The 24,631-nt window shown below is 46.9% G+C and overlaps 3 protein-coding genes across 4 annotated transcripts in view; 2 read left to right on the forward strand and 1 right to left on the reverse strand.

The window, feature by feature from the left end:
* srpx2 (sushi-repeat containing protein X-linked 2) overlaps positions 1 to 4,176 on the reverse strand; it is a 16,172-nt gene extending 11,996 nt beyond the window's left edge. Inside the window, exons 1-2 of one of the 2 annotated variants that reach the window (XM_088597404.1) lie at positions 3,123 to 4,176; positions 2,605 to 2,685 (exon numbers count right to left, since the gene is read on the reverse strand). In XM_088597404.1, coding sequence (XP_088453530.1) covers positions 2,605 to 2,685; positions 3,123 to 3,219 — 178 coding nt within the window. In that variant the 5' untranslated portion in view covers positions 3,220 to 4,176. The remainder of the gene's footprint in view (positions 1 to 2,604; positions 2,686 to 3,122) is intronic. The other variant, XM_088597405.1, reaches the window with a different exon arrangement.
* An 858-nt stretch (positions 4,177 to 5,034) lies between these two features.
* On the forward strand, positions 5,035 to 13,418 carry tspan6 (tetraspanin 6). Its single transcript, XM_088597410.1, has 8 exons — positions 5,035 to 5,286; positions 8,158 to 8,346; positions 8,871 to 8,945; positions 9,241 to 9,336; positions 9,430 to 9,585; positions 10,133 to 10,216; positions 10,615 to 10,699; positions 11,477 to 13,418. Exons 1-7 carry the CDS (start codon positions 5,200 to 5,202, stop codon positions 10,681 to 10,683), a joined length of 756 nt encoding a protein of 251 aa, XP_088453536.1. The 5' UTR covers positions 5,035 to 5,199; the 3' UTR covers positions 10,684 to 10,699; positions 11,477 to 13,418.
* Positions 13,419 to 14,822: 1,404 nt separating this feature from the next.
* mid1ip1l (MID1 interacting protein 1, like) lies at positions 14,823 to 17,675 on the forward strand. Its single transcript, XM_088597411.1, has 2 exons — positions 14,823 to 15,092; positions 15,846 to 17,675. The coding sequence occupies exon 2, from the start codon at positions 15,946 to 15,948 to the stop codon at positions 16,462 to 16,464; it is 519 nt and encodes a 172-aa protein (XP_088453537.1). The 5' UTR covers positions 14,823 to 15,092; positions 15,846 to 15,945; the 3' UTR covers positions 16,465 to 17,675.
* The last annotated feature ends 6,956 nt before the right edge of the window (positions 17,676 to 24,631 follow it).

A 24,631-nucleotide genomic window follows, 5' to 3' on the forward strand; every position in this document is an offset into this window, starting at 1 on the left:
TCTAACACTGTCTGCAGTGTTCCACTAAGTGTGAGACAGACTCCATGACAGGCTGACGACATGCGGAAAATATTTGGACTACCAATCATATTACTGAAGTAAAAAAAAAATAAGACAATATATTGTAGGTCACGTGGTAGTTTATGTTATAAGCCTACTTCTTTGGATCCAGGAGAGTAAGCTTTCCTAAAGACCTGAAACAGTTGAACTGTAAAGAAAAGACTGTGCTAAAAATGAAATTCTGAAAGCAAAAAACATCCCGTGACGTACTGGTTCCTTTTCACCCATGAGAATTAAGAGTGAAGAATGCTGTGGACAGTCCTGTTTCAGCCTTGTCGTGACTTAGCAGAAAGGGGAATGAGAATCCTCCTGTCATCAGCCTGTCATCATGGCCTGACCACTGCCCAGACCCGGCACCAGCTCCAGACAGTCCCAGCTCCACACTAGGACTGATGGACTCCTGGCACACACACCCAGCACAGAGTCACAGTGACTGTGTCTGTACAGAACTGCAATGGACAGTAGATGGGTTCAGCAGTTTCAACACGTGACACGGCATTGTTCATCCCTGTTTGGCAAGGTGACATTCAAGTCCTTTAACGACAGGTCACTGCAGCCCTGGGTCTCTCTGCTGTGGAGATTTTCAACACGGGGAGCTGCTCTGTTTAGCTGCATCCTGTCATTACACCCCAGGGACGTGCAACCAGGGGCACAGGATATAATTGCTGGTGCTATTTATATTTTTATTCTGGGAGGGCAGATCCCCATACGATCTGTATTAAGGAATTTAAGATGCTATTTAAAGCAGCTCTTCGTTCCATTAATTTGCAGTGACTGTCATGATTGTTGCTTTCTTTCTTTGAGGCTGCAGAGACATAATAACTTTGCCCTCTTAAATTGTGCAACAGCTCCCTAAAGAAAGGCAATTTTGGTATTCTGTTTTGGTTCTCTGCACAATAATTCTTTTGAGGAGAAAGTTATCCGATTTTCCATTTAGAGTGGAACTGGTATAATTACAGTATGCGGTACTGTGAATAAAATACCCAAACATTTAGACTCCTGGTTTAATGGAATTAACCGGGAGTCTCTGCAGAACAGCAACTACCAGTCCAGATCATTTTTACTTGGAGCACTGAAGACATCATCCTGAATGTTTCTCCACGCAGCTATTACAGAACTCATGAAACCCTTACAGATCTTCACTGCAGTGACCTGTGATGAACTAGGAGTAAATTCACAGTACACCTCACGCTGTAATCACATTCATTTTGCAAGTAATGGGAAACTCCAGAGAAGACACACCGTGATACTGTGTAACAATGTGATGCTACCACACCCAGGAGAACAGGCCCAAAACATTAAGCCCACGAAGCTGAATGCTTACAAACTGAATAAACTTAACCAAGTGCTTTCCCAGTCTTGTTTATTCACTGGATTAGTGTCTAAAGCACTGATCTGCTTGAAACTAACAGAGTTACAAGCTGCCAATGTCACTCTTAAATACTATTTCTCAAGCTGCTATTCTGTAATGAAAAGCACTATATATATATAAATGCAAGGGATTCTAATTACAAAGGCACATTCTGAGGAGGGAGGTCTCCCTGTGGAGAAATTCACTGGAACAAGAAAAGTTGAAAGGCCACAGGGAGTCAGATTTCTCCTGGATAAGGAAGAGGGGATGTTGTCTTTAATCGCTGGCTTTGGAGTGGTTACTTTACTCTTGTTCAATTGAAGCAGCAAGCTGTATTTGAATCACTTAATAACATACCGATTATATTACAGGCAGGGCCCAATCTTCTGCCTCAATGTAATGGGTCTATAAATTCCTTTAGGATACGGTGGAGCAAAGTACATGCACAGTTAGGGCGGTACCTCGTGAAAGAAGCTCAATTACACTAATTTTATAGGGGATGCCGCATTTTACATTTGGGTCTGTCACTAATTACTCTCTGGGAAGACACTACCCTTCACACGTCCAACACCTGTAATGATGTACGAGAGGGAGCCAGTTTAACTGACTGATTTAAAATCAGACGGCCATGCAGACACAGACTGTTACCAAAGAATATCTGCCCCGTGTATCTCTGCAGCAGCCAGTCTCTGCCACAGCTGCATCCAATTGACGACTTGTTGGCTGTGGTGACGGTGGTTTTTCCATGCAGAAAGGATTATATAAACTACAGGACATGCGGGCATCCCCGGGGGAGACGGCGACTACGGGGGGAGACGTTGATTCAAACGTGTGAGAATCCAGCGCGCTGGATTCCGCAGCTGTGAGGAGTATTCCAAACCCACAGCACAAAGATAATGTTCCTGCGGGCTGTGACATCGACAGCACAGTTCCTGCTGTTCAGGCATGTGGAGACAGCCTGAGAGCACATGCTTGAAGCCTTGAGAGCACCGTCGTTAATATTATAAAGCTGTCATTTTGTTTTTTGGAAAAAACAAATGTCATCTCAATAGATGACTTCGTTCTACAGTGCCGTTGCCTTGAACGGTGGACTTGAGAAGTCCGTGCTTTCTCAAAGCCGGTAACGCCGTGCAAGCTCCCTTTCAGGCTGGGCATACAGTTTTCACGTTTGACAGTTCATCACAACTCCTTACCTTCGCCGGTCAATCCGAGCACCTCAGCAAGGGCACACACCTCCAGCAGCAGCAGAAAGCTCGGTTTTGACATCTCTTTGCCTTGGGGTTTCAAGGCCGCGTCAAGAATAAAAAACGACAAAAACAATAATACTTTTCAGAGGGACAAACTGATCATTTCCCCTACAACGTCAACAAAAGGTGCAGAAGGCTTGCAATGCGTGACATGAATTGGAAATCACTTATTACAAACCGGGAAACGTGGCCTCGGTGAAAACCTGTCGCGTCATAGCGCAACATAAGTGTTTTTACAAATATGTCCCCGAACAAAGAGCATTATTGAAGGTGCGCGCCACAGCACAGACGGGCGACGGATTCACTTCCAACACACGTTTCCAGAAAAAGCCAAGAGGGCTTCTGAAGTTACTCTGTCAAGAAGACAACAGCCCAGACAAAAAAAAAAATATTATCGTCGGTAAAAGACTGACTTATGATCATGACGATGTAGCGAGCAACAATAATAACGAATGATGATTTACCTCTGTCTGAAAACACGACAGGCTGACGGTCTTCCCCCCTTTCCCACTCGGTTTGGCTGAGCGCGGCGCCGCTGGAGTCGATTACTGAGTTTCGCATCTGCGCCCAGAGTTTTGGCAGAAGCCCTCGTCCCCCGCTTTTAAAGAAACAAGGGGCTCAGAGGGTGTTGCTTGACAGTAATTACAGTAAATAATTTTGTCCAGTCATGGGTACACAACATCCCAGCTCTGTGGGTTAGAAGGAGTTCTCATTTTAACTCTCGCACTGTAGGATACGCGACTAACACGTTTTACTACAGTTCTGCCATTAGAATTCCGCTTAGTTAACTTTTCAACGTTTATACCAGATAAACATGTCAATATGACCGTGACTACTTAGCGACGTTTCCTTCCTCAACGTTTTTCATCTGCGTTACCACTTTCCGGGTTTGTAGTTTTAATTCCACATTTTATTACCATTAAAGTTATCAACTTTCGCTGTTTTTACACCAAAGTGCGTATTTCTTCCACGAGTCTTGCTCGCCTTGTTTCAACACCCAGCTCCATTAAATGGTGACATGAACAGTTTTGTAGGAAGAGTGGAAACGCAACTCAATCCCATGAACGCCATTTAGTGGAAAACCAGACTCATTTGATATATCTGATGCATTTCACGTCAGACAATCCGGATTGTGAAACATTGCATTGCTTAGAAAATCTCCACTCAAGCAGAGTCATCCAAAAACACGCATTTGAGAAAATTAAACTACTGTATTAATATTCTAATTGAAAGGAGGCCAGGTGTTCATTTCCTTGAGGCCAAAAGAAACGTGTCCGAATACATTAGACGCAGTACAGTCATGTCGAATTAGGTAATATGTTCGCAATTACTTTTTTGGCTATATATACTACATATATTACTGTCAGAAATGTATATGCACATACTCTCTATACTGAGATGAAGATTAGATTACGTCCATTTTATGCAAAAATTAAAAACCCATCTCTCAATTTAATAAAACGATGATAAATACTAGCGAGTGAACCTATCAATTTAAACTATTAGTATCTTCGTTCATGACCAACCAAGTTTTTAATTTGCAGGCAGTCGAATGGCGACGCAGCTGTTGCTAACCGCATTATTTGTATCGACGCTTTACCGGCCAGTAGATGGCGCTCTGACGCCAGAAGGGGAGTTACTGCATATTCATATATAGGATATGTTGACACTGCAATTTAAAATGGCTAAAATTACATGTTCTAACAATAAATACTGAAGCTTTTTATAACATTAAAACAAGCTGAACGGGGAAATTAAATAACTTGCTATGATAATTAGCCTAGTCATGTGAGCCGGGGTTCACTGTGATACTCTTGAGATTTTTAGACGCGCTGTTGAACGGAAAAACGTTCATCTGTGAAGTTAGTTTTTCGGTGATTGGCGCCTGTGCGTAGCAAACCGGCAGGGCGCTTGAACCGATCTTACTCCGAGGGGTGAAATCTCTAAATGAGCACAAGAGCGGCTTCCAGTTTAAGGGCACCCCTGTCCAGGCGTCCCGCTCACTTAGGACGTGTCGTGTGGTGTCGCCAATCGTGCCACGTAACGTTAAACTGTCACCGAGCCCAGCTGGGCCCAACGTGGGCCAGGCTTGGCGATTACCAACGCCAACTCTAAAATACGAAGCCACTGGGCATTTGAAGAAATAAAAAAACAAAACAACAAACAAATAATAAAGAAAGAAAACGTTTAATTTGGAAACGGCTTCTCCAAGTACCGCCTCCCTGCGCGCCTTATTTGCACCTCCGTCCGCAACAGCAGCAGTGACCAGGTCCTCCTGACTGATCCCAGCAAGACCGCCCCCTGGCGCTGGGCCGGCGCCACTGCAGCGCCCCGGGGCACAGACGCGCTTCCAGTAGGAACCCCCACCCCACCGAAGAGCGGTCTGGGAAAGAGTGACGACATTTCCCTTCTGCTTGGAAGCTGCCGAGTGAAAGTTTTGCAGCCACGGGGAAAAAAAAAAAGTTTGGGACTCTTTTCCGGAGTTGCGAAATTAGAGAACTCTTGTGGGGGAAGAAAAAAAAAAAGAGAAGGGCAGGCATCATGTCTTCTCCATCCAGGCGGCTGCAGACGAAGCCTGTGATAACATGTCTGAAGACTTTCCTCATCTCCTACAGCCTCATCTTTTGGGTGAGTCGGGGTGTCCGTCCTGGGGATGCGGCAGAACAAAGGACTAGCGGGGCGAAAGCAAAACTACGGCGCAGAACAGGACGCGTAGCGTTTTCCTTAAAATAATATCCGTTTTTATTTGAATTAGGATACGTTTCCACGTTGTCCAGCCCTTCGCCTGTTGCCCAGGAAGAATGCATGCGTGGATATGCGTTACTGTTTTAACGCATTAGGGGTGCGATCAGTTTGCCTGGGTGGAAGTCTGTACTGTACTAAAAAGTCCAGTTTAGAAATTAAAAGTCCTAGCCGACGTCATCACATTCACGTGTACGGGTGTATGCTCCGCTCTCTAAATTGTTGCATTTCTGCGTGAGCCTGGAGTTATCGATGGGTTACTCCGAAGTTTCGTGCGACGTTTTCGTTCGGAGAAGGCGACTGCTCTTCGGCGTCTTTGTATTTTCTGCGTGCATAGGCTCTGCATGCCACTTCTAAAAATTAAAAACGTCTCCACCATTTAAAAATACTTTGGCCTTTAAAATAACTTACGAAAAAAATGCTTTATTTATAAAAACTTTTACTTTTTTTTACCGGACAATAATTCTGATCAACTTTTTCGCCGTTTCCATTTTTAATACGACTTTTGTACGACTGATGGTTTGATCAGACTTTCAGCTGTGGTATTGGATGTAAGCCGGGCATTGTCAGTGCCATCAAGGTTTCAACCACTGAAGGATGCCTCCGATCTGGGGAGCTGAAAACCATTAACTAAAGCATTTCCTTTATTTTAAAGCAGTTTTCCACTATATTATTTATTTGATATCGAGCCTTGTAATGAGCCTTGTTATCACCTCAAGACACTTTACAATTTAAACAGCCAAAGACAAAAACAATGGACAGTCATACATGGCTACTGAAGTAGAATGTAAAGAGGAGATCCCCTTGAGTGGATTCTGCAGTTTGTCAGGTATTAATGTCACCTCAATGGCCAGAACATCCTCTAGCTGCCTCAAGGATGCAGGCATTGATCTGTATTTCTGTAAGGGCTGAAAGAGCCAGCACTCCGGTTAGTATCTTGTCCATCTACCAAGTCAACAGACAGATTGACTGTTTGCACATTTTAGTGTAAGCTCGTGTGTCTTTTTGCTTTATATATGTACTGTGTATGTGTGCCAGGGTGTAATTACATTCCCTCAGTGTGAATCATGGGAAGCCAGCACACACTAACACATTAACACTCCACGAACATTTCTCCCACTTGCGTTTTGTTTTTCTCTATTTTGGACTAACTGCTAATTCAAGACTTGCAGTGAGCGAGAGAGACCTACAGTATTCATCTGAGAACAGGGGGGCACATCTTTCCCCCAGCGAGCTGCCAGGCCACGTTCTTGAAGCCGATTCGCTGGCTTTGTTCAAGAAGTGGTGGAAAGAGATTCTCGGATCAATCAGCAACTTGTTGATGGTATTAATTATTATTGCTTGAAGACAGCCTGGCCACCTTATGTCCGGATCTGGTTAGCGTTCAGGAGCGGAGCGAGGCTGAGCTTCTTGCTCAGAGACTTGTCTGTGCTCCAAGAGGATCTGTCCTTGAGATGAGACATGACACGGACATCCTGACTAGTCATTAAAGGTCCCAATTCACTGTAAGAGTAGGGGTGTTAACCACAGTGTCTGGGCTAAACTGTACTTTGGGTGTTTGCAGTCTGGCCTTGCAAAACACCCCCTGCGCTCTGTGAAGCAGTTTTTTACTTCTCCACTGCTGTGCCGAGGGGCTGCACCTCGGTGGGGGACAAGTGTGTTCCCTACTGTGTGTGGAGCACCTTTGGGGTTCATGGAGATGAAAACCACTGTAGGTGTGAAACTAACAATTGTATTTTAATAATGTACTGTGAACCAAAGGAGTTAGATGGACTGAATCACCTGCTTTATCGAAACCTTTCAGATCGTACAGATATCTCTGTGAACGTGGACGCCTCCCGTTCAAAGTCCAGAACAACACCTCTGGACTGGACTTATAACACCTTATCACCTGTTATTTACTGCTTTATTGAAGCAGAGATTTCTGCATCACGCAGGACAGCGTGAACGTACTGTGCACAAGGATTTTAATTTGCCCGCCAGTGAAGGACACTGGCGACACCTATGATGCTTTTTGTTTTGCCCTTGAGTTTGGCGTTTTAGGCTTGAGCGCATTAGAAATGTTGGAGAGGCATGGCAGTCCTGGTGAGGCTTTGTTAATAATAATAATAATAATAATAATAATTGCTTACACTTATATAGCGCTTTTCTGGACACTCCACTCAAAGCGCTTTACAGGTAATGGGGACTCCCCTCCACCACCACCAATGTGCAGCCCCACCTGGATGATGCGACGGCAGCCATAGTGCGCCAGAACGCTCACCACACATCAGCTATCAGTGGGGAGGAGAGCAGAGTAATGAAGCCAATTCATAGATGGGGATTATTAGGAGGCCATGATTGGTCAGGGCCAATGGGAAATTTGGCCAGGACCCCAGGGTCACACCCCTACTCTTTTTGAGAAACACCCTGGGATGTGTTGTTGGGTGGGCTGCCAGGCCAGCTGCTGAACTCGTGTGGGGTGGAGATGCATGAGAGATCTTCATGGTCAGTCCCAGTGCTAAGCTGGACGAGAGTCTTAGCGCCCACAACCACAGCAGCAGTGGGTGAACAGGAGCTGTTAACCGGCGGCTCGGTTTTGAGACACTGTTGGAAGACTTGTTGGGCTGAATAAAGGGACAGCCGGCTGAGCAGCAGTGCCCTCGTGCTCAGCTGCGGTCAGTCTCCCAGCACATCGAGCGTGTCCGAGCCCCCGCCGAGCTTGACGTAGCCCCTCTGGCCGGTGGGGGGGGCGTCCTGACCCGGCCTTGCTCTCAGCTCACAGGGGTCATCCTGCTGGCTGTGGGCGTGTGGGGGAAGGTGAGCCTGGAGGCCTACTTCTCTGTGGCCGTGGAGAAGAGCACCAACGCCCCCTACGTGCTGATCGGCACAGGCGCCATCATCGTCATCTTCGGCCTCTTCGGCTGCTTCGCCACGTGCCGGGGGAGCCCCTGGATGCTCAAGCTGGTGAGCGCGCCTCGAACCCGCGTCTCCGCCGCCCGTATCGCTGCAGGCCAGCCAGGCCCGAGGAGAGGGTCCCGTCACGACGGGCCCGTTGCAGGAATATGGCCGTGTCTTTTTTAAAAAAGTTTTCTCTCTTCTGCGTCGTTCCTTCAACAAGCGACGAGGGCAGGTTCCGAGCCGGAAACTGGTCCCTGGTCAGCCTGGCCTGTAGGGCTCCAGCTGGTAAATGACAGAGTGGCCCGTTTATTCTCACTAGTTGTTCTTTTTTCACAGCACTTTCCACACCATAGCCAAGCTCTGCAGGAGGGGCAGCCCTGTTTGACGCGTGCTGAAGTTTAGATTCTCTCAAGCGCAGTGCGCAGAGAACAAACTCTGAAAACCTGAGCTGTAGCTAATTTCACCTTTTGTGTTGATGGTATATCTGTTTTCTGAGGGCTGTTTGAGACTGCTCTCTCTAAATCCTGTGCGCGCAGGCCAGCAGGCGGTGGCTGTGTGCATCACCGCAGTGTGTTTCTCTCTTTCTACAGTATGCCATGTTCCTCACCCTGGTGTTCCTGGCTGAGCTTGTGGCTGGGATCTCCGGCTTCCTCTTCAGACATGAGGTACAGCGTTCCGCACGGAGCTTTCCTGGAGCCAGCGCCCCCCCGACACCTATCTGTTTCATTCTTTCATTGCAATAGCAAGAAGTCCTCTCTCTGAGCATTTGATCCCTCCACCATCCCCAAGGCTCGAATGTGTTTGAAATCGGATTTTCCTTTGTCTCGCCATGGGTTTGTGATACCTGGCACTTTGAACCAGACTCCGGTGGACCTCGTCCTGACTGATAAGAAATTGACTTTGCTTTCAGGATTTACACCTGAGCTGTGCTGTTAAGATAACCACGGTTTGGCCTTTCAGATAAAGGAGATACTGAAGACCACCTACGAAGACGCGGTAAACAATTACAATGGCACAAATGCTAGAAGCGGCGCCGTGGACACCATTCAGAGGAATGTAAGTGTGCAAAAGTCCTAAGCCCTGTGAATGAGTAGTATTATGTGGGCTTTCGTGGGGTGAGTGACGTCCTCTGCCCTCTCCCGTGTGTAGCTGAAGTGCTGTGGGGTGCAGAACTACACCGACTGGGGGCCCACGGAGTACTTCAAGATGAACGGGATCCCCAAGAGCTGCTGCAGGAGCCCCTCCAGCTGCACGACCGACGCCCTGAGGAACATGACCAAGGCTGCCGGCGAGGTGTACCCCACGGTGAGCCCCGCCGCTGTCCTCCAGATCGCTCCCCGGCCCGACACGGGTCATCATACAGCCGAGTGAAGACAAAGGGAAAACAGACTTCTCTTCTGGGGAAAGTAAAGCCTCAGGGTATCGCAGTGGGGCTTCGTGCTTCCAGAAAACCCCAAATGCAAAGAGGGAAGGTAGTGAGATTATGGAGGTGCTTCAGGATCGCGTCTCCTTGATGCTTTATTTTTAATTCCTCCACACGGGTCCAGGGCAGAAAGGCCCAGGCGGCTCTCCCTGCGTGTCCTGCCAGCACTGTCTGACCCCTAGAGGGGGCTGTGAGCTGGAGCTCAGTCCAGCAGGCAGGACGCCTCTCCATTACTGACGTGCCAGACTAGAACAGGCAGCATTTGAATCCAATCTTGTTTAGAAATGAACCTGCTTATCAGTGATAGATAGCGGTGCTTTCTTGTTTCGAAGCTCCAGAGCACGTATTGTTGTGTCCCGGTTGCTTGGAGGACCGGCCTGTTCTCCGTCACAGGCTGCACAGCTGGTCTCACCTCCTCCCCTCTTCTAGGGCTGCATCTCTCTGGTCACCACCGTGATGGAGTCCAACCTGGGGATCATCGCAGGGATTTCCTTTGGAATCGCTTTCTTCCAGGTGCGTCCACCCAAGCCACAGAGTTTGGTTTCTGCGGGGTGTGGGCATGCGAGGCACAGGAGCAGGCCAGTAATCCTGATAGTGTGTGACCTAGACCTGTGTGTAGGTATGATGTGAGTGAGTGGAGGCCTCAATCTGAATTTAGCAGCTTAGATTAGATGTGTGAGGAGGGAACTGGGATTGTCTTTCATCTGGGATCAAAGAGTCATTTAGAAAGAAGTGTGAAAGTGCTACACTGCATACTTCTGCAGAATGTGGAGCCGAAGACAGCTTACTGCAATTAAATAACCTTGAAAGGAATAAATGCCACATCTCCGATTCAGACGTTCACACGCGGAGTAGCGCAGCATGGAAACGCATTATTGGGGTGTAATAAAATTGCTTGATTTCCTGCACAGCTCATTGGAATCTTCTTGGCGTGCTGTCTGTCGCGGTACATCACGAACAACCAGTATGAGATGGTGTAGCAGCAGTCGCATACAGGTACGGCCCCTGGGGGATCCGGGACAATCGCTAGAAATTGTCTTTTGCTCGGTGGTAAACGTGCAGATTTTGTTGAAGGAAAATGTGATGACATCCTGAGTTCTGTGCTGCAAGATGGCGGCTTGAATCTGTGCTTTCCATATAAATATGCATTATCTGTTCTGCGCTGGCCTGCGGGAAGACAGATATTTTGAGTCTGTGCATCTGCACATCTTTAAAAATGAGGACAATACAAGCCCAAGTGCAGCAGCTGCTCCTGCCCAGTTCTCCCCAGCACATCACCTGACCACGACAGAACCACTGTACTTCCACCTCTGTCCAGATGGTGTCCGGATTTTCCCTTCCTCACCCTGTGATTTGATGGTTTCTCCTCGCTGCCTAATCGTCGGCCTGTTCCATCTGCTTTTAACTCGATTGTGGAATATTGCCTTTGTTGTAAAATAGTGTCTGGGCAGGAGTGGCCCTTACTTTAGCCAGGCCTCTGTGGCCCTGTCTCTATTGGTAGTATCAGTGTAACCTATGCCACAGAGTAAACAGGACAGCAGAGCTCCAGCAGCTAGTTTTCTGTGCGCTCTGTGTAATTCAGACTTGTTATATCTTGCTGTGCTTTCTTCTCTCCTTCACTTACTATCAGTAATTTGCTTTACCCGCTTTTTATTTAATTTTGTCTGAATTATCATTTTGTTTGTTTTTGTGGTACCTCTCCACTTAATACTTTTGAGCATTGAGCAGTTGAAGATCTTTGCATGAAAATCACCAAGGTCCTTTCTCTTTCAGGATACTGGTGTTCTGTCTGCAAGGAGCCAGCTCAAAGGGAGGCCTTATTGGCCATTTTAATTTTTGTATTGTTTTAGGGAACTTGTTCTTCACTTTAATTTTTTTAAACTTTTACTGGGTACCAGATAGAGGGAGAGGCAAAAGACAATTTACCAAACAAAAAGTGTTTTGAAAGCATCTGAAGCTATGCTATTTTTATTATCAAGGTACACCATTGCTGAAATTTGATATTTAAAGGGGACATCATTGTGCAGAACGTGCCAAACACAGCAACAACAGTTGTCTACATGAGCACCTCTGTCATAAGAGAGAATGGCTTGATTCCATTAGTCTTTCCAATAATTTTTCCATCTTTGTTAAACACCATTCCCAGCTAATCTGTTAAAACACTAACTTTGCACATCTCTCTATAAATGATGTACCGTAACAAAGCAGTGCCATTGAAGAAGCTATTAAAATGCCTGTGCATTCGCCTTCAGCATTCTTGAAACTTGGCTAAGATAAGCTGACGTGCCTGTATTTGATTTTCATCACATGCTTTAAGAGTTGACATTTCTTCTATAATTAGCGCTTTTTGTCTTTTAGAAACTTAATGAGCTGCATTGTGATAGTGATAAGCTATGAGACACAAGTCAATACTACTCTACTACATGCAATAAAGTTCTTAGTGTTGCAACATTCTCCTTCACTATCCCAGAAATATTTCTGTAGAATAGAAAATACATTTGACTTTTGTGACTCATCGTAAATGTAGGAATGCAGATTAAAAATTGCGTTGGAGATATTCTGCATTGCTATAATGTATTTTTGCTTTTTGTGACGTGATCAGTTTCTGCTACCATTTGTAGCAGTATTCCTTTTGGAAAACTAAAGGGAATTTAAGATAGTTGTTTTTCCCCACGAGGACATCAGTCCTATCTCCCCGATTACTGAAACGTTCAAGGTGTTTTAGGTTTTGACGTAGCTGTAGGAAGAAACATTTCTTCACATCTAACACTTGTCATAGTACGAACTGCATCCTTCGACGGTGGATTATTTGTTTTTAAATTCCCAGACCGTTCACATGGACTGTTTCGGACATGCCATGAGCTGGCGGAGAGCAGGGGGGCAGAGATGTGTAGGAAAAAATGGAGACCAACGAGGGGAGGCCGGTTTGGCCCCTCTGGTACTTTGTTGCTGATTGATCCCAGGGTCTGATCCTGCAGACTCATGGAGGAAGCCAGGGCATCGGCTTCTACGGCAACAGCACGCCTGGGCAACCTGTTCCACACTCCCGCCACTGTTTGTGTAAAGAGTGCCTCGTGTTCTTGGTGCTCTGTGCACTTCCACATCGTTTCCACTGGTTTGTTTCACTGCTGGTTCTGTAGAAGACTTTGCCTCAGTGCCTTTGACTTTGACACGGCGTGAATTTAGTGCAGGGGAAGAGCCGGCTGCTTTCTCTCTTATTTTCATTTGAAATGCACACAAAAACTTGACAAAATTCTCTTGAATCCAGACAAGATAGGTGGGCCGAATTGCCCCCTCTCGTTGGTAAGTGTTATGTTCTTCTGATGTAAACTAGAGGAATTCATCAGGGTAAGATCTGTAACTAGCATGCTGGAATTTGTAGTTCTTGGGTGGGGTTGTGCAGCACTAAGTTACTTCCCCCAGGGCCTGCTGTGATGAGATGCCCCTAAAACTACAACATAGCAAGATGGAAATGCAACAGGGCAATACTGTCATATAAACGAATGTGAAAAGCTACAAAGCATACAAAGCTAAAGCCTGTCCGTTGTTTCTTTTGTTTTAATTGCTGTAGTCTGAGCACAGTGCAATAGAAGTTTCATTGTAGTATTTTTCTCTTATAAACTACTTTCGGAAACGTAATCAGTGTTAAAGGTTGCCAGTAATATACGGCAGCAGCATGTAAAAAAAATGAAAAATAAAGCTAACATTTTCTTTACCGATTGCAGTTTTGTGAATTATTGTTTGCATACAGGTCATAAAGCGGACGGACACGGGTGTGTTAAACAATCACGGTTCCTTTGACAGGTCTCAAAGAGAAGAGATCAACGAGTCCAGCAGGTGGCGCCAGTGCATTGAATGCGCTTCAGTCAGTGCGCCTAGACTGGAGGCTCAGCTCCGCTCCGTTTAATAATAATTAGGCTGTGGAGCCTCCTTCGGGTGTGTCAAATATTCAAAAAATAAATATTCTACTCTTAAGTGGACTTCATCAGTTTAAAATAAAATATTTGTTTACGCTAGTCTTCCGTACTCTTTCTTTGCAATAAGATTTTTTGTCGTCTGGTAAGAATGACGACGCCGTGCACGGAGATTCGGGGCTGCTGTTCCAGCACGTGTAATGAACCTAATACTCCGAGCAGGGCCATGCCTACTGAACTTCCAGGAATAGAAAGAAAACAATCCCCGATAAAGCAATGTTTATTTACCCTGGAGCGATAAGAAGTTTGAACTGCCCTACCCCGGGGTGCTTGCTGAACTCAAACAAGCAACGCGTCTTCCTACTGTAAAATGAGACCTCCTTTCTAACACACAGCACTGCGATTCACTTTCAGCTCAATTCAAACAGCTGCCTAGGCATGACCGATGAATTTCAGTGTTGCCAAAAGCGTATACAATTAACACAACTTCTACAGACATTTACAATACAAACACAGAATATTACTGACAGACGGTAAAGGTTCACTGCTCCTCGGGCTGTGACAGGAGATCACGTTCTGGGCTGCAGCTCAATTGAGTTCCCTCCCCTCTCTCCCAGTAGGACTGGGAGCTGTTCTGATGCTGGCAGGAGTGGGAAATCTGGAATTAGGTTTGTTATGTTAGGGAAGAACGTTGGTCTAATCCCAGCGTATTTCTCACAGTGAACGTTTCTCGCCCATGAACAGGACAAGCAGACACTGCCGGGCCGGCTGCATGCTGTCTCTGAAACCGAGTGCGGTTAATCTAACTGCATCCTCTCGGGGTGGCGAGGTGACAACCCGAGCATTACAAACAGTGCTACAATTACTTCCCTTGTACGACGTGTTTGAGTTACATCGTTGCTTTGCGTGCATAGCGAGCAACTGAACCTAAGAGACAAGCGGATAAACTGTTATTATTCCTAGCTCGATACAGGACAAGAGCAGCTCTAAACAAGGCATTATATATCGAACATTTGTGTAACCGGAGTTGCGCTATATCAACCGTATGCAAGCCCGTGCATCTCACTTCAATGCCAGCATGTAGCACAGCCCTCGCCTGACGAAACCAGCACGTTTCCTTGGGTGAGAAAGGCGGGGCCTGTAAATCCGGACCCTTCATTAATTCGCATGTACTGTCCGGACGCGCACAGGCCGGGTTTTCTCATTGGCCGGCGAGCCAAGCAGTCCTGGCGAATGGCCGCGCAGAGAAAGCGGCGCCTCTGATGTAACCGCGGGGTGTTGACGGTCCAGCCTTCCAGTCTGCCGGGTCACGCCGTATAAAAAGCTGAGAACCGGCTCAGCCTGCTAATGGAAGCGCCGGTGTTGTCTTGGCAGTGTTGCTCGAGTCGTGCTGGGATTCTCGTTGTTTTTGTTAATGCTGGGGTTTTAGAACACTGACCGAGCTTACGTTTGGCTTGACTCCTCCAAGCGTTCAGGTATGTAAGCGTATTTTTTATCTTAGTTGCGGGGGCAGTTGTCAGTGAGTTTAAGCCTTCATGTTTGTTTTCGAAAATGTTTTGTATCGCATACGTTCTCCTGGCACCTGTTCGTGAGCAGTCTTAAAATATAATATGAAGGGGACACTGTCCGTTATAGTCGTGTTGTGCTGTGTTTCTCGACTTTCACTTCAAGCTCGTTCTTTATTGTATCTTGCCTTAAAACTTTGTTTTGGCCAGAAGGTGATAAGTGTGTTAAATGAACCCATTTCGTCTCTAATACCCGACTTTGACCGGTATACCGGGACTAAAGCGCAGGTTCCCCTCTGTAGGGGTGATGGAGTGAAATGCCCAGAGCCCTTGTGGTGTGTGTGTGTGTTTATATCTAACGAGCAGTACGCAGCCAGGAACGCGGTGAAGTCTTTCTGTACTTCACGCCATGTAAGGGCATGCCTCTCCTGCTCTGAGCGAGAGTTGCTGTGCTCCCTTGTTGTAGGCATAACCTCATTCATAAAGAGTCGCTTATTTCAGAGGCTGATGCAGGAGCATCAACAGTTTCTCCCCCCCCCCCCCCATGTACTTTAGTCTGTATTCAAGCCCAAGCCCTTCAGGAGACATTATCCAGCAGTGTGTTGCCTGTTAAACAAGATGCTTTTTGCTTCTGTGGGCGGGAGACCTGATGAAGCATGGGGGCATGTACCCACCTTGGATGATGGTGTCTGTGCAGCTCATTAATCCAGGTTCCTCCCCCAGGTCTCCTGCTCTGCTCACTCCTGCCTGCACCGCTCCTGAGGGCCGTCTCGTGTCTCCAGCTCCCCAGCCCCCTGCTGTGGGGACCCTCATTCCTGCCGCCATGATGATGCAGCTCTGCAGCGAGTTCTCCTCCAACGCCAGGCACTCCGTCCTCAGCGTGATGCAGCGCTTCATCGCCGCCGCCAACAACATGGACGAGACCATCCTGGTGCCCAGCCTTCTGCGGGACGTCCCCCTGGAGGACGAGGAGGGTGACCCCCAGGGCAGCAACTTCAACAACAACCACCACCACCACCACCCCCTCCTCCGGGGCTCGGAGGAGCCGGCCGGTCCCGGCAAGCAGAGGGACCTGTACGAGCACTACCTGCTGCTCAAGTCCATCCGCAACGACATCGAGTGGGGCCTCCGGCAGCGGGAGCGGGCTGGGGCCGCCGGCCTGCTGGGGGTGTCCGTGATGCAGGAGGAGGGGGAGGGGGGCGCCGGCGAGGCCGACGCCGACCTGGAGAGCCAGTTCCGCTACCACCTGCGGGGGCTGTTCGCTGTGCTGTCCAAGCTCACGGCACAGGCCGACCTCCTCACCCGCCGCTACAAGAGGGAGATCGGAGGGGGCGCTTTGTAGGACCGGCCTCTTTCCCCTCGTTAGCACAGACAGAACTTTTTTTTTTTTTGCTATTTGCACGAAGGGTGAAGTTCCTCATGCACCAAGACGTTTAATTCCCGTTTAACGTGCGGGTGGGTGGAGGGGACATGGCGTTTGACCTGAAAGACTGTGTGACTTGGCCTGCTGATCCTGTTTTTGCAGTCCCAGACCTCCTGCAGCCCTCCAATCCCCCTCCCCAAATCTGCCTCTGAACGCTGACCAGACAGTCGGCCCCTCGCAGGGCTGCGTCCCTGGCCGGGACTGCAGAGGTCAGTCCTGCAGGCTGAAGACCGCTGTCCTCCCGCAGCCGGGTCAGCCCCTTCTACCCACTGGTCACAAACTGTCAAACTGTCCCGTTCCTCCTCTCGTACCAGATGGGAGCGGGGACAGAGTTGTTGACACTACTGTTTCTTTGAGGTAACTTGTTGAAAACGCACAAGTACAAGTGTCAAGTGAGGCCTGTTCTGAGCTGGTATTTCCTTCCAAGGTCTGTCTGTCTTCTGACAGATCTGGAATAATCTCCCAGCGTCAAGGCTCATTAAGACGCTGGGTGTGTCTGTAATAAAGGGGTCGAGTTACTAGCTGGTCGAGTGCACGCTCATGTAGCGCAACGTGTTTCTGCCTGAACAATAGGGGTGTGTAGTTCTGAGGAAATGGCTTCTATAGCTTGGAGGAGGGTTTGGAGCTGCTCTTTTCTGCACCTCTTTCAGTTCCAAGTGGAATTTCTTTGATCGTGACCCCTTTGCTGTCCTGGGAGGGCCTGTTTCTGCTCTTAGCTGAATGGGGACACTATACTGTGGGTTGGGACTTGTGTAATGTGAACACTGGATTCTACGCACTTATATACCACCGCTGGACATTGAGTTTCCACGAATGATCTGGGAAGCAGCTGCTGGCATGTCCTGCAGTTTACATCCTTCTCTGTTTTCTGTAGCATGGAGTGTCTGTCCTCTCCAACCAAGAATGACTTGAACAGGGTTTTATTTTAAAATAATGGCAGCCTGTCGGCAATGGAGCCTTTGGGAACAGTATCTGTTTGGCTCCATTAGAACTTAATTTTTTTTTAACTAAAAATGTAATTTTTTTTTTTTAGAATGTATGTTGAAGGTTGAAATGCCTTGAATGTATACCCTTTTCTGAATATGAAAATGTAATTTTTATTAAAATAAATTTCATTTATGTTCATCAAATACTTTTGTTCTTGTACCATACATCTGCGAATCAACCACAGAACATCACCAAGACTTTCCCTTGAGTCTTTATTCTCTCCTGTTTTAATCTGTAATCGAGTGCAACTTGGACATCAGATTTTTTACCTTTTAAACTGGGCTAAATGTTGAGCAGGGGTGTCTTCTGTGTGGAGTGTGCTTGTAGCTGTGGGGGTTTTCTCTGGGTGCCCCAGTTTCCTTGTATCTCACAAAGTCATGTTGACTTGCTTAACATCAATAACAGGGATGGACATCTGCCAAGGTTGCAAAAGGCCAAGCTGTGCTCTGCGTTCCGACCTGCAGTATCTTCTCCACACAAACTGATACTAAAATCAGAAACTGTCACGGGCAAAGTGCCATCTTGTACTCCATTCGAGCGCTGTGCTGGCACTTCAGCCAGGGCCAAGGCAGAGTGGCCAGGGCACAGAGCACAGCCATGTGAGAAAGCAGCAGAGGTTAAACGGGCTGGAAAAATGGGTTGGCTCTGTTAGGAGTTAAATGCAGGAATTAAATGTGTTTTTAGCCTGTAAGGCATCCAAATGAAATAGGTGCTTAGTGACATGTTGCCTGCTTAGGGCTTCCCCTGCAGAGACAGAGAGGGGATAAAGGACTCATGAGCGCAGGTGTCCTGACCACATGAGAGCAAGGAGCTGAGGTGAGCTTGAAAGAACCATGTGATAGCTCTTCTGGGACAACCTGGTCTCTCTGCCTTCAGGTACTGTATGCACAGTAAAGAACAAGATCAAACCGACCTCCATGTTTCTTATCAGATCCTAACAGTAATCACACACAGTGTAGTCGGAAAGTTTACCAACAGGGCACTGGATCGGGGGCGACTACCCGGTCATCTTGTTTGTTGGTTAAGAGCCCACTGAAGCCCGGAGCAAAGTGAACACAGATGTCTCCTATCTATCCCACAAAGGATAACTTTGTGCCAGCAGCCATATCACCCTGCAACTCACAACTGGCAACCCACTGAAGCTAAGCAGGTGTGAGCCTGGTCAGTACCTGGATGGGAGACCTCCTGGGAAAAACTAAGGTTGCTGCTGGAAGAGGTGTTAGTGGGGCCAGCAGGGGGCGCTCACCCTGTGGTCCATGTGGGTCCTAATGCCCCAGTATAGTGATGGGGACACTATACTGTAAACAGGCGCCGTCCTTCGGATGAGACGTAAAACCGAGGTCCTGACTCTCTGAGAGGTCATTAAAAATCCCAGGGTGCTTCTCGAAAAGAGTAGGGGTGTAACCCCCGTGTCCTGGCCAAATTTCCAATTGGCCCTTACCAATCATGGCCTCCTAATAATCCCCTTCTATGAATTGGCTACATTACTCTGCTGTCCTCCCCACTGATAGCTGATGTGTGGTGAGCGTTCTGGCGCACTATGGCTGCCGTCGCATCATCCAGGTGGATGCTGCACATTGGTGGTGGTGGAGGGGAGTCCCCATTACCTGTAAAGCGCTTTGAGTGGAGTGTCCAGAAAAGCGCTATATAAGTGTAAGCAATTATTATTATTATTATTATTATAACTGACCTTTTCATTATAGTCTTCCCCTATCAGCAGTAAAGCCACAGTTGTAGGAAGGTTTCCATTAAGTATGCCTTCAGAAAATACAGGCAACATATACTGTAACAGCATGGTATGCACACTGATTTAACAGTCACAGCAGATTTAACACAGAGCATTAACCATCCCCACCTATCCCAATTACTAGCCCGGTATTGGATGGTTGCTTCCTGCTTGCTAAAGTCTTCTAAAGCCTTCTAAACCCTCTATGGCCAGCAGCCATACCCTGCAACTCACAACTGGCAACCCACTGAAGCCCAGCAGGTGTGAGCCTGGTCAGTACCTGGATGGGAGACCTCCTAGGAAAAACTAAGGTTGCTGCTGGAAGAGGTGTTAGTGGGGCCAGCAGGGGGCGCTCACCCTGCGGCCCATGTGAGTCCTAATGCCCCAGTGTAGTGATGGGGACACTATACTGTAAACAGGCACCGTCCTTCGGATGAGACGTAAAACCGAGGTCCTGACTCTCTGTGGTCATTAAAAGAATCCCAGGGCGTTTCTCGAAAAGAGTAGGGGTGTAACCCCCGCGTCCTGGTCAAATTTCCCATTGGCCCTTATCAATCATGGTCTCCTAATAATCCCCATCTATGAATTGGCATCATTACTCTGCTCTCCTCCCCACTGAGAGCTGGTGTGTGGGGAGCGTTCTGGCGCACTATGGCTGTTGTCACATCATCCAGGTGGGGCTGCACATTGGTGGTGGTGGAGGGGATCCCCATTACCTGTAAAGCGCTTTGAGTGGAGTGTCCAGAAAAGCGCTATATAAGTGTAAGCAATATATATAAAGTTGGATTCCTTTATCCAAAAGCAACCCAACAAGAGCCAGATTTGTCCAGCCCAGAGCATCCAGCCCAGAGTGTACCCCACCTTGTGCTCATTGCTGCACCTCTCTTCTGGATAATGCAGGTTTTATATCATATCATGGGATCTTTCACAGATATGAAATGTATTAAATGTTTACTAGTGGAATATTTGCCTAAAACACAGTGAGGGGGGTAGCCGTTGTTTGCTGAAGATATTAATTCACAGAATTCACTTTTTATGAATTCATATAATTCATTTTTTAAAACCAAGACAAAAGAAATATAGTCTTTATATTTATGATGGGCTTTATGTCGTTTGGCTACCACCTCACTGGAGGAGACATTATCTAAGAAAATATAACCATGTTGTAAATCCCTACTTAGTAATGTAGAACTGATATGCCTGGCCTTTAAATCAGATAATATTTCATGGTCAATAGGTGAATTTCAGTGGAAAATTTACATTTCCAGTATGATGAAACCATTAATTATATCCAACAGATTTACTAGTAGTACATAATATATTCAGATTACTTTTTGCTGTTGCACCAGTCAAGGTTTTTAATGACTAGCCCCTATGTTCTACCTGTTACACTGTGCCTAACTTTGAGATAGACAGGTGTAGGCATTTTAATTATTGATCAATACGAAGGAAATATGTTGTGGGACTTTAGCAAAAAAACTGAATGCTGAATGCTGAACACTCCCAAGGTTTGCTACTAGACTGCAAGAATTACTGGAAGAGCAAGAGTTCTTTCTAAACCTGCCCCTCATAAGAACACAGTGTTACTGTGAACTATCAAAAACAAGATCACCTTGCGGTTGAGAAATGCAGGAACATTAGGCCACAACAAAAACAAGCAGGTACTCCTCTGAGAGCTGTTAATTAAGGTACAGTTTGTTAATTCTGCTGCTGTCCTCCTAGAATTAAAAAAATATCTGCAGATGGCATCTCTCAAATCAAAAATAAAAACAAATCCAATCAAAGTTTATTTATCAAATGCACAACAATACAGTGTGCAGCAGTAGTTGCTGGCAATGAAATGTCTAAACAACACAACGTTTGAGGTGTGATCTCCATGAATAGCAATGATGCAAGTATTTGCCTGTTGTTGGATATAAATTCGCTATCCAGTCTTATAAAGTATAAATTGAACCAGTTGCCGTGCTGCAGGTCCAATATATTCTCAGGATATGAACACTGCTATTTAAATGAACGTACCTGTATCTAATCTCTTAAAGCATTAACAGCAGGAAAAAGACACTCCCACCATGAAGCGTGAGCGGACTATGTAAATCACCGCTGTCCTGCCCCAGAAATTGGCCAGGGAGACTGTATCTGCTGTGAGCGTCGTGCACTCTTCCCATCGACACCCTCTATCCCCTCCCCCCTTAGCAACAGCTCAGAGCAGCCGGCCAATAAGATTTCATTTTCGTTTTTCCTCCGGGGAGTGGATATTGGTGATTAAGAGGCTGGAGAACAGTGGTGCCAGTCCAGAAGTAATGAAATAGAGAGGTGGGGAGCTGCGTCAGCATGCGTAGGCTGCAAAGGAACAAGTAACAGGTTTATTCCATGCTGAAAAAAAGAAGAAAGAGAACACAACATTTCGGCCGTGGAGCCTTCTTCGGGTGACTCTCTTAAGAACTTCACACCTGAAGAAGGCTCCACGGCCGAAATGTTGTGTTCTCTTTCTTCTTTTTTTCAGCATGGAATAAACCTGTTACTTGTTTCTTTGCATGAAATAGAGAGGCCTGGCAGGGGGCAGTTGGCAGTGAGTTTGAGGAACAGTACTCTGGGATCTCGCACTGACTGCATTGCTAATGACACAGCTACACGCAGGGCGGCGAGGATGAGAGATGTCTCTGTGAGGTCATTCCCCTCCTGCCTACCTTCCACAGTTCAGTACCTGGGCCTGGCATCATCATGCTGGTCTAAAAGCCCCTCACCTGTTTCTCCACGAGGTACAGTTACCGGAGGGAAACACAGAGCTGCTGCCATAAGCGGGTCGTTTACTTCGAAAACTCCAGCGGGTAGCTGGTGCACAGCCAGGACATCACTGAGACAGAAGAGTTTCAGGGTTCAGAACTGCCTCCATCAACATACTGTCTCGCCTTAGTCTACTGGCTAGTAATCAGCACCATGTTAAATTAATACACTTTTTACATACCACAGAATATCTCAGTGCTTTAGGCTTTATTTTTTCCCATTCTGGACTTTACACAATAATTTCAAATGTTCTAATTGCAGAGCTTCTGGATGCCTAAAGTCATTTGCTGTTTCCAGAATTTAAAACAATCTTGAGGAGTTGCAGAGAGGTGATTTAGGCAGTGTCTGTACTCAAACGAACCTCTGTTTCTGTGATCTGCTACCAAAAAAAAACCCTCAGAACGAAACAGAAGATGACTTCTCTTGCGATCACACAGGTCATACACAGCAGACAAGGCATGAGTCAGGTCCAGGTCTGGTGCACGAGTGGTTCTGCCAGCAGATTTTGAGCTGGTTGCCAGCACTGGGTTGGAGACCAGATAATAAAGTTGAGAAACTTTATTATCAAGGGCCCATTTTTTACAAAAAGCCTTCTACCCTTGTTATAAAATGTGAATTGCACTCCCCACTGTGCAGTAGCTATTTAGGTCAGGTTGCAAAGTTCAGCAGATGTCTACCACCTCTCTCTACTGCATTCATTTACTTTTCGTGTCTCCTACTGACATGCAATTCTATTACTGTGCATATGTTTAATAAGCTGTAAATCACTGTGTATATCCGTGCATATTAATGTAGCTGTTAGAATTCAGAGGGAGCTGTGTATTGCAGTAGATCACTATAGCTGTCTCAATCCTCTGTATCTGTACAACTGCAGAACTGCCACACTGGCATTGACAGGCTTTCAGAGCAAAGTGTGAAGAGAGCTGGCAAAGGCTGGAAATGAATGCGCTCTTCCACTGTGCCCCCCGCTGCCAGTCCTCCCACCCCTCATCGGATCGAGAGGCAAAGTGTGATCGGAAAAAAAAGCCAGTGTGGACTACAGCAGGACTGCTTTCTGCTGGATCGGCCCTGCAGCCGCGGAGGACTGTGTCTGGGGCAGAAGCAAGCGTCCCTGATGAGAGTCCTCCCCCAGCAGCGTGCTGATTACATGGTCTACGTGACAAGACTTGGCAGAGTATCTTCCGTCTGCTCCTTTGGCAGAGCCAAATGTCCTTAAAGCACCTCCGCCTTCCTGGCATGAGCAAAAGATCATTGCTCAAGTATAGCAGCTCTGTCTGCTAACATCTGGTAGCGGCAAACGCCTGCTCAGCTATACGGTCCTAATAAAACAATCACACCCCTCTGAGTGGAGCTCTTGCATGAGCAAATAACCAGAGCAAAGAGCTGCTCAATGCTCACATCTCAGCCCCTCGATTAACTGGGTTTGTGCAAATATCTGCTGAGGAAACATCTGGCACGATGGAACAAAAAAACCAATTATCTCAACATGGCTGATTTATACATAACAGAATGCAATCTGCGCCAGTCAACAAGTCCACTGTGTGAGGTTTAGATCTTGCTGTCAGTACAGTTGGAACCTGTGTGCCACAAACACCACACCCCTGACAGTAACCTGTGCTGGACTGCAGGCTCAAAGACTTCCAGACTTCAGGACAGGAGCTGCTTAGACTCCTGCTCCTCCACGCTCCAGGGCACAGCCTGGTCAGCGGTTTTCTCCAGCCCCTGTCAGATAAACTCGGATTGGCAGGAGGACCAGGCCTGGACAAGGACAGCGTGGGAGCCTGACAGGTGCTGCTGCTGTATTTCACTCGGCTGGAGCGCGTTTTTCCACTTGTGTTTGTGCAAAGGGGATTGAATTGTTCCTGTGGGCAGCCGGGTGACTGGTACAGAGAGGTTTTTAAGGAAGTTTGAGGTGGAGGGTGTTTATTCACGTAGGAGCTCCAGCTGTAAAGATAACCAGTGTCCTTGAACCCAGAAAGTGCCCGACTGAACCATAAAGTCAAACTTCATTCGTCTCATTTCATTTTATGTTTTATTTTACATTCCCGTTTGATTTTCTACTGAGTCATCATCGCGGGGCTGCTAGCTCGTGGAGAGTTTGCCAAGTGCTTTGACTTTATGGACAAGATTTGCATTCCTCTCATTCCCACTTCTATGGTAAATTACATTTTCAGGCCTTATATCACAGATAAACACATTGTTTAGAATGAAATGAGCAGCATTTCACAGATTTTGATTTCATTTATAGTTACGAGGCGTTTCTTTCCACACCTCTCTGTATCCTCTTAGTCCAGTGCTAGGCCACAGTGAGCTGGAGACAGACCTGGCAACGGGGGATAAAACAAATTGGAGGACCTGGGCAGGACACCAGTCCACCGCAGGGCACACACACAGGCTAGAGACATCAGTGAACCCGACATTGTGTCTCTGGACTGTGGGAGGAATCCCAAGAAAATCCATGTGGCAGCAGAACATGCAGACTCCACACAGAAAGCACCCAGGCCAGAACTGAACACAGGACCCCAAACATATGTGGCCTCTACTTTTCTAGTAGATCTTAACAAATTATGGAGAAAAAAAGATGTCCCA

Source organism: Lepisosteus platostomus, chromosome 10 (assembly GCF_059453375.1).
Source record: "Lepisosteus platostomus isolate fLepPlt1 chromosome 10, fLepPlt1.hap1, whole genome shotgun sequence".
In the NCBI taxonomy this organism is placed as follows: domain Eukaryota; kingdom Metazoa; phylum Chordata; class Actinopteri; order Semionotiformes; family Lepisosteidae; genus Lepisosteus; species Lepisosteus platostomus.

What these genes read in the sequence shown, in the direction of transcription:
- tspan6 (XM_088597410.1), top strand. Translation starts at nt 5,200, where the DNA reads ATGTCTTCTCCATCCAGGCGGCTGCAGACGAAGCCTGTGATAACATGT. An exon ending in GCTTCCTCTTCAGACATGAG is followed by an intron (nt 8,946 to 9,240) that starts GTACAGCGTTCC and finishes TTGGCCTTTCAG; the next exon opens with ATAAAGGAGATACTGAAGAC. An exon ending in CCGGCGAGGTGTACCCCACG is followed by an intron (nt 9,586 to 10,132) that starts GTGAGCCCCGCC and finishes CCCCTCTTCTAG; the next exon opens with GGCTGCATCTCTCTGGTCAC.
- mid1ip1l (XM_088597411.1), top strand. Translation starts at nt 15,946, where the DNA reads ATGATGATGCAGCTCTGCAGCGAGTTCTCCTCCAACGCCAGGCACTCC.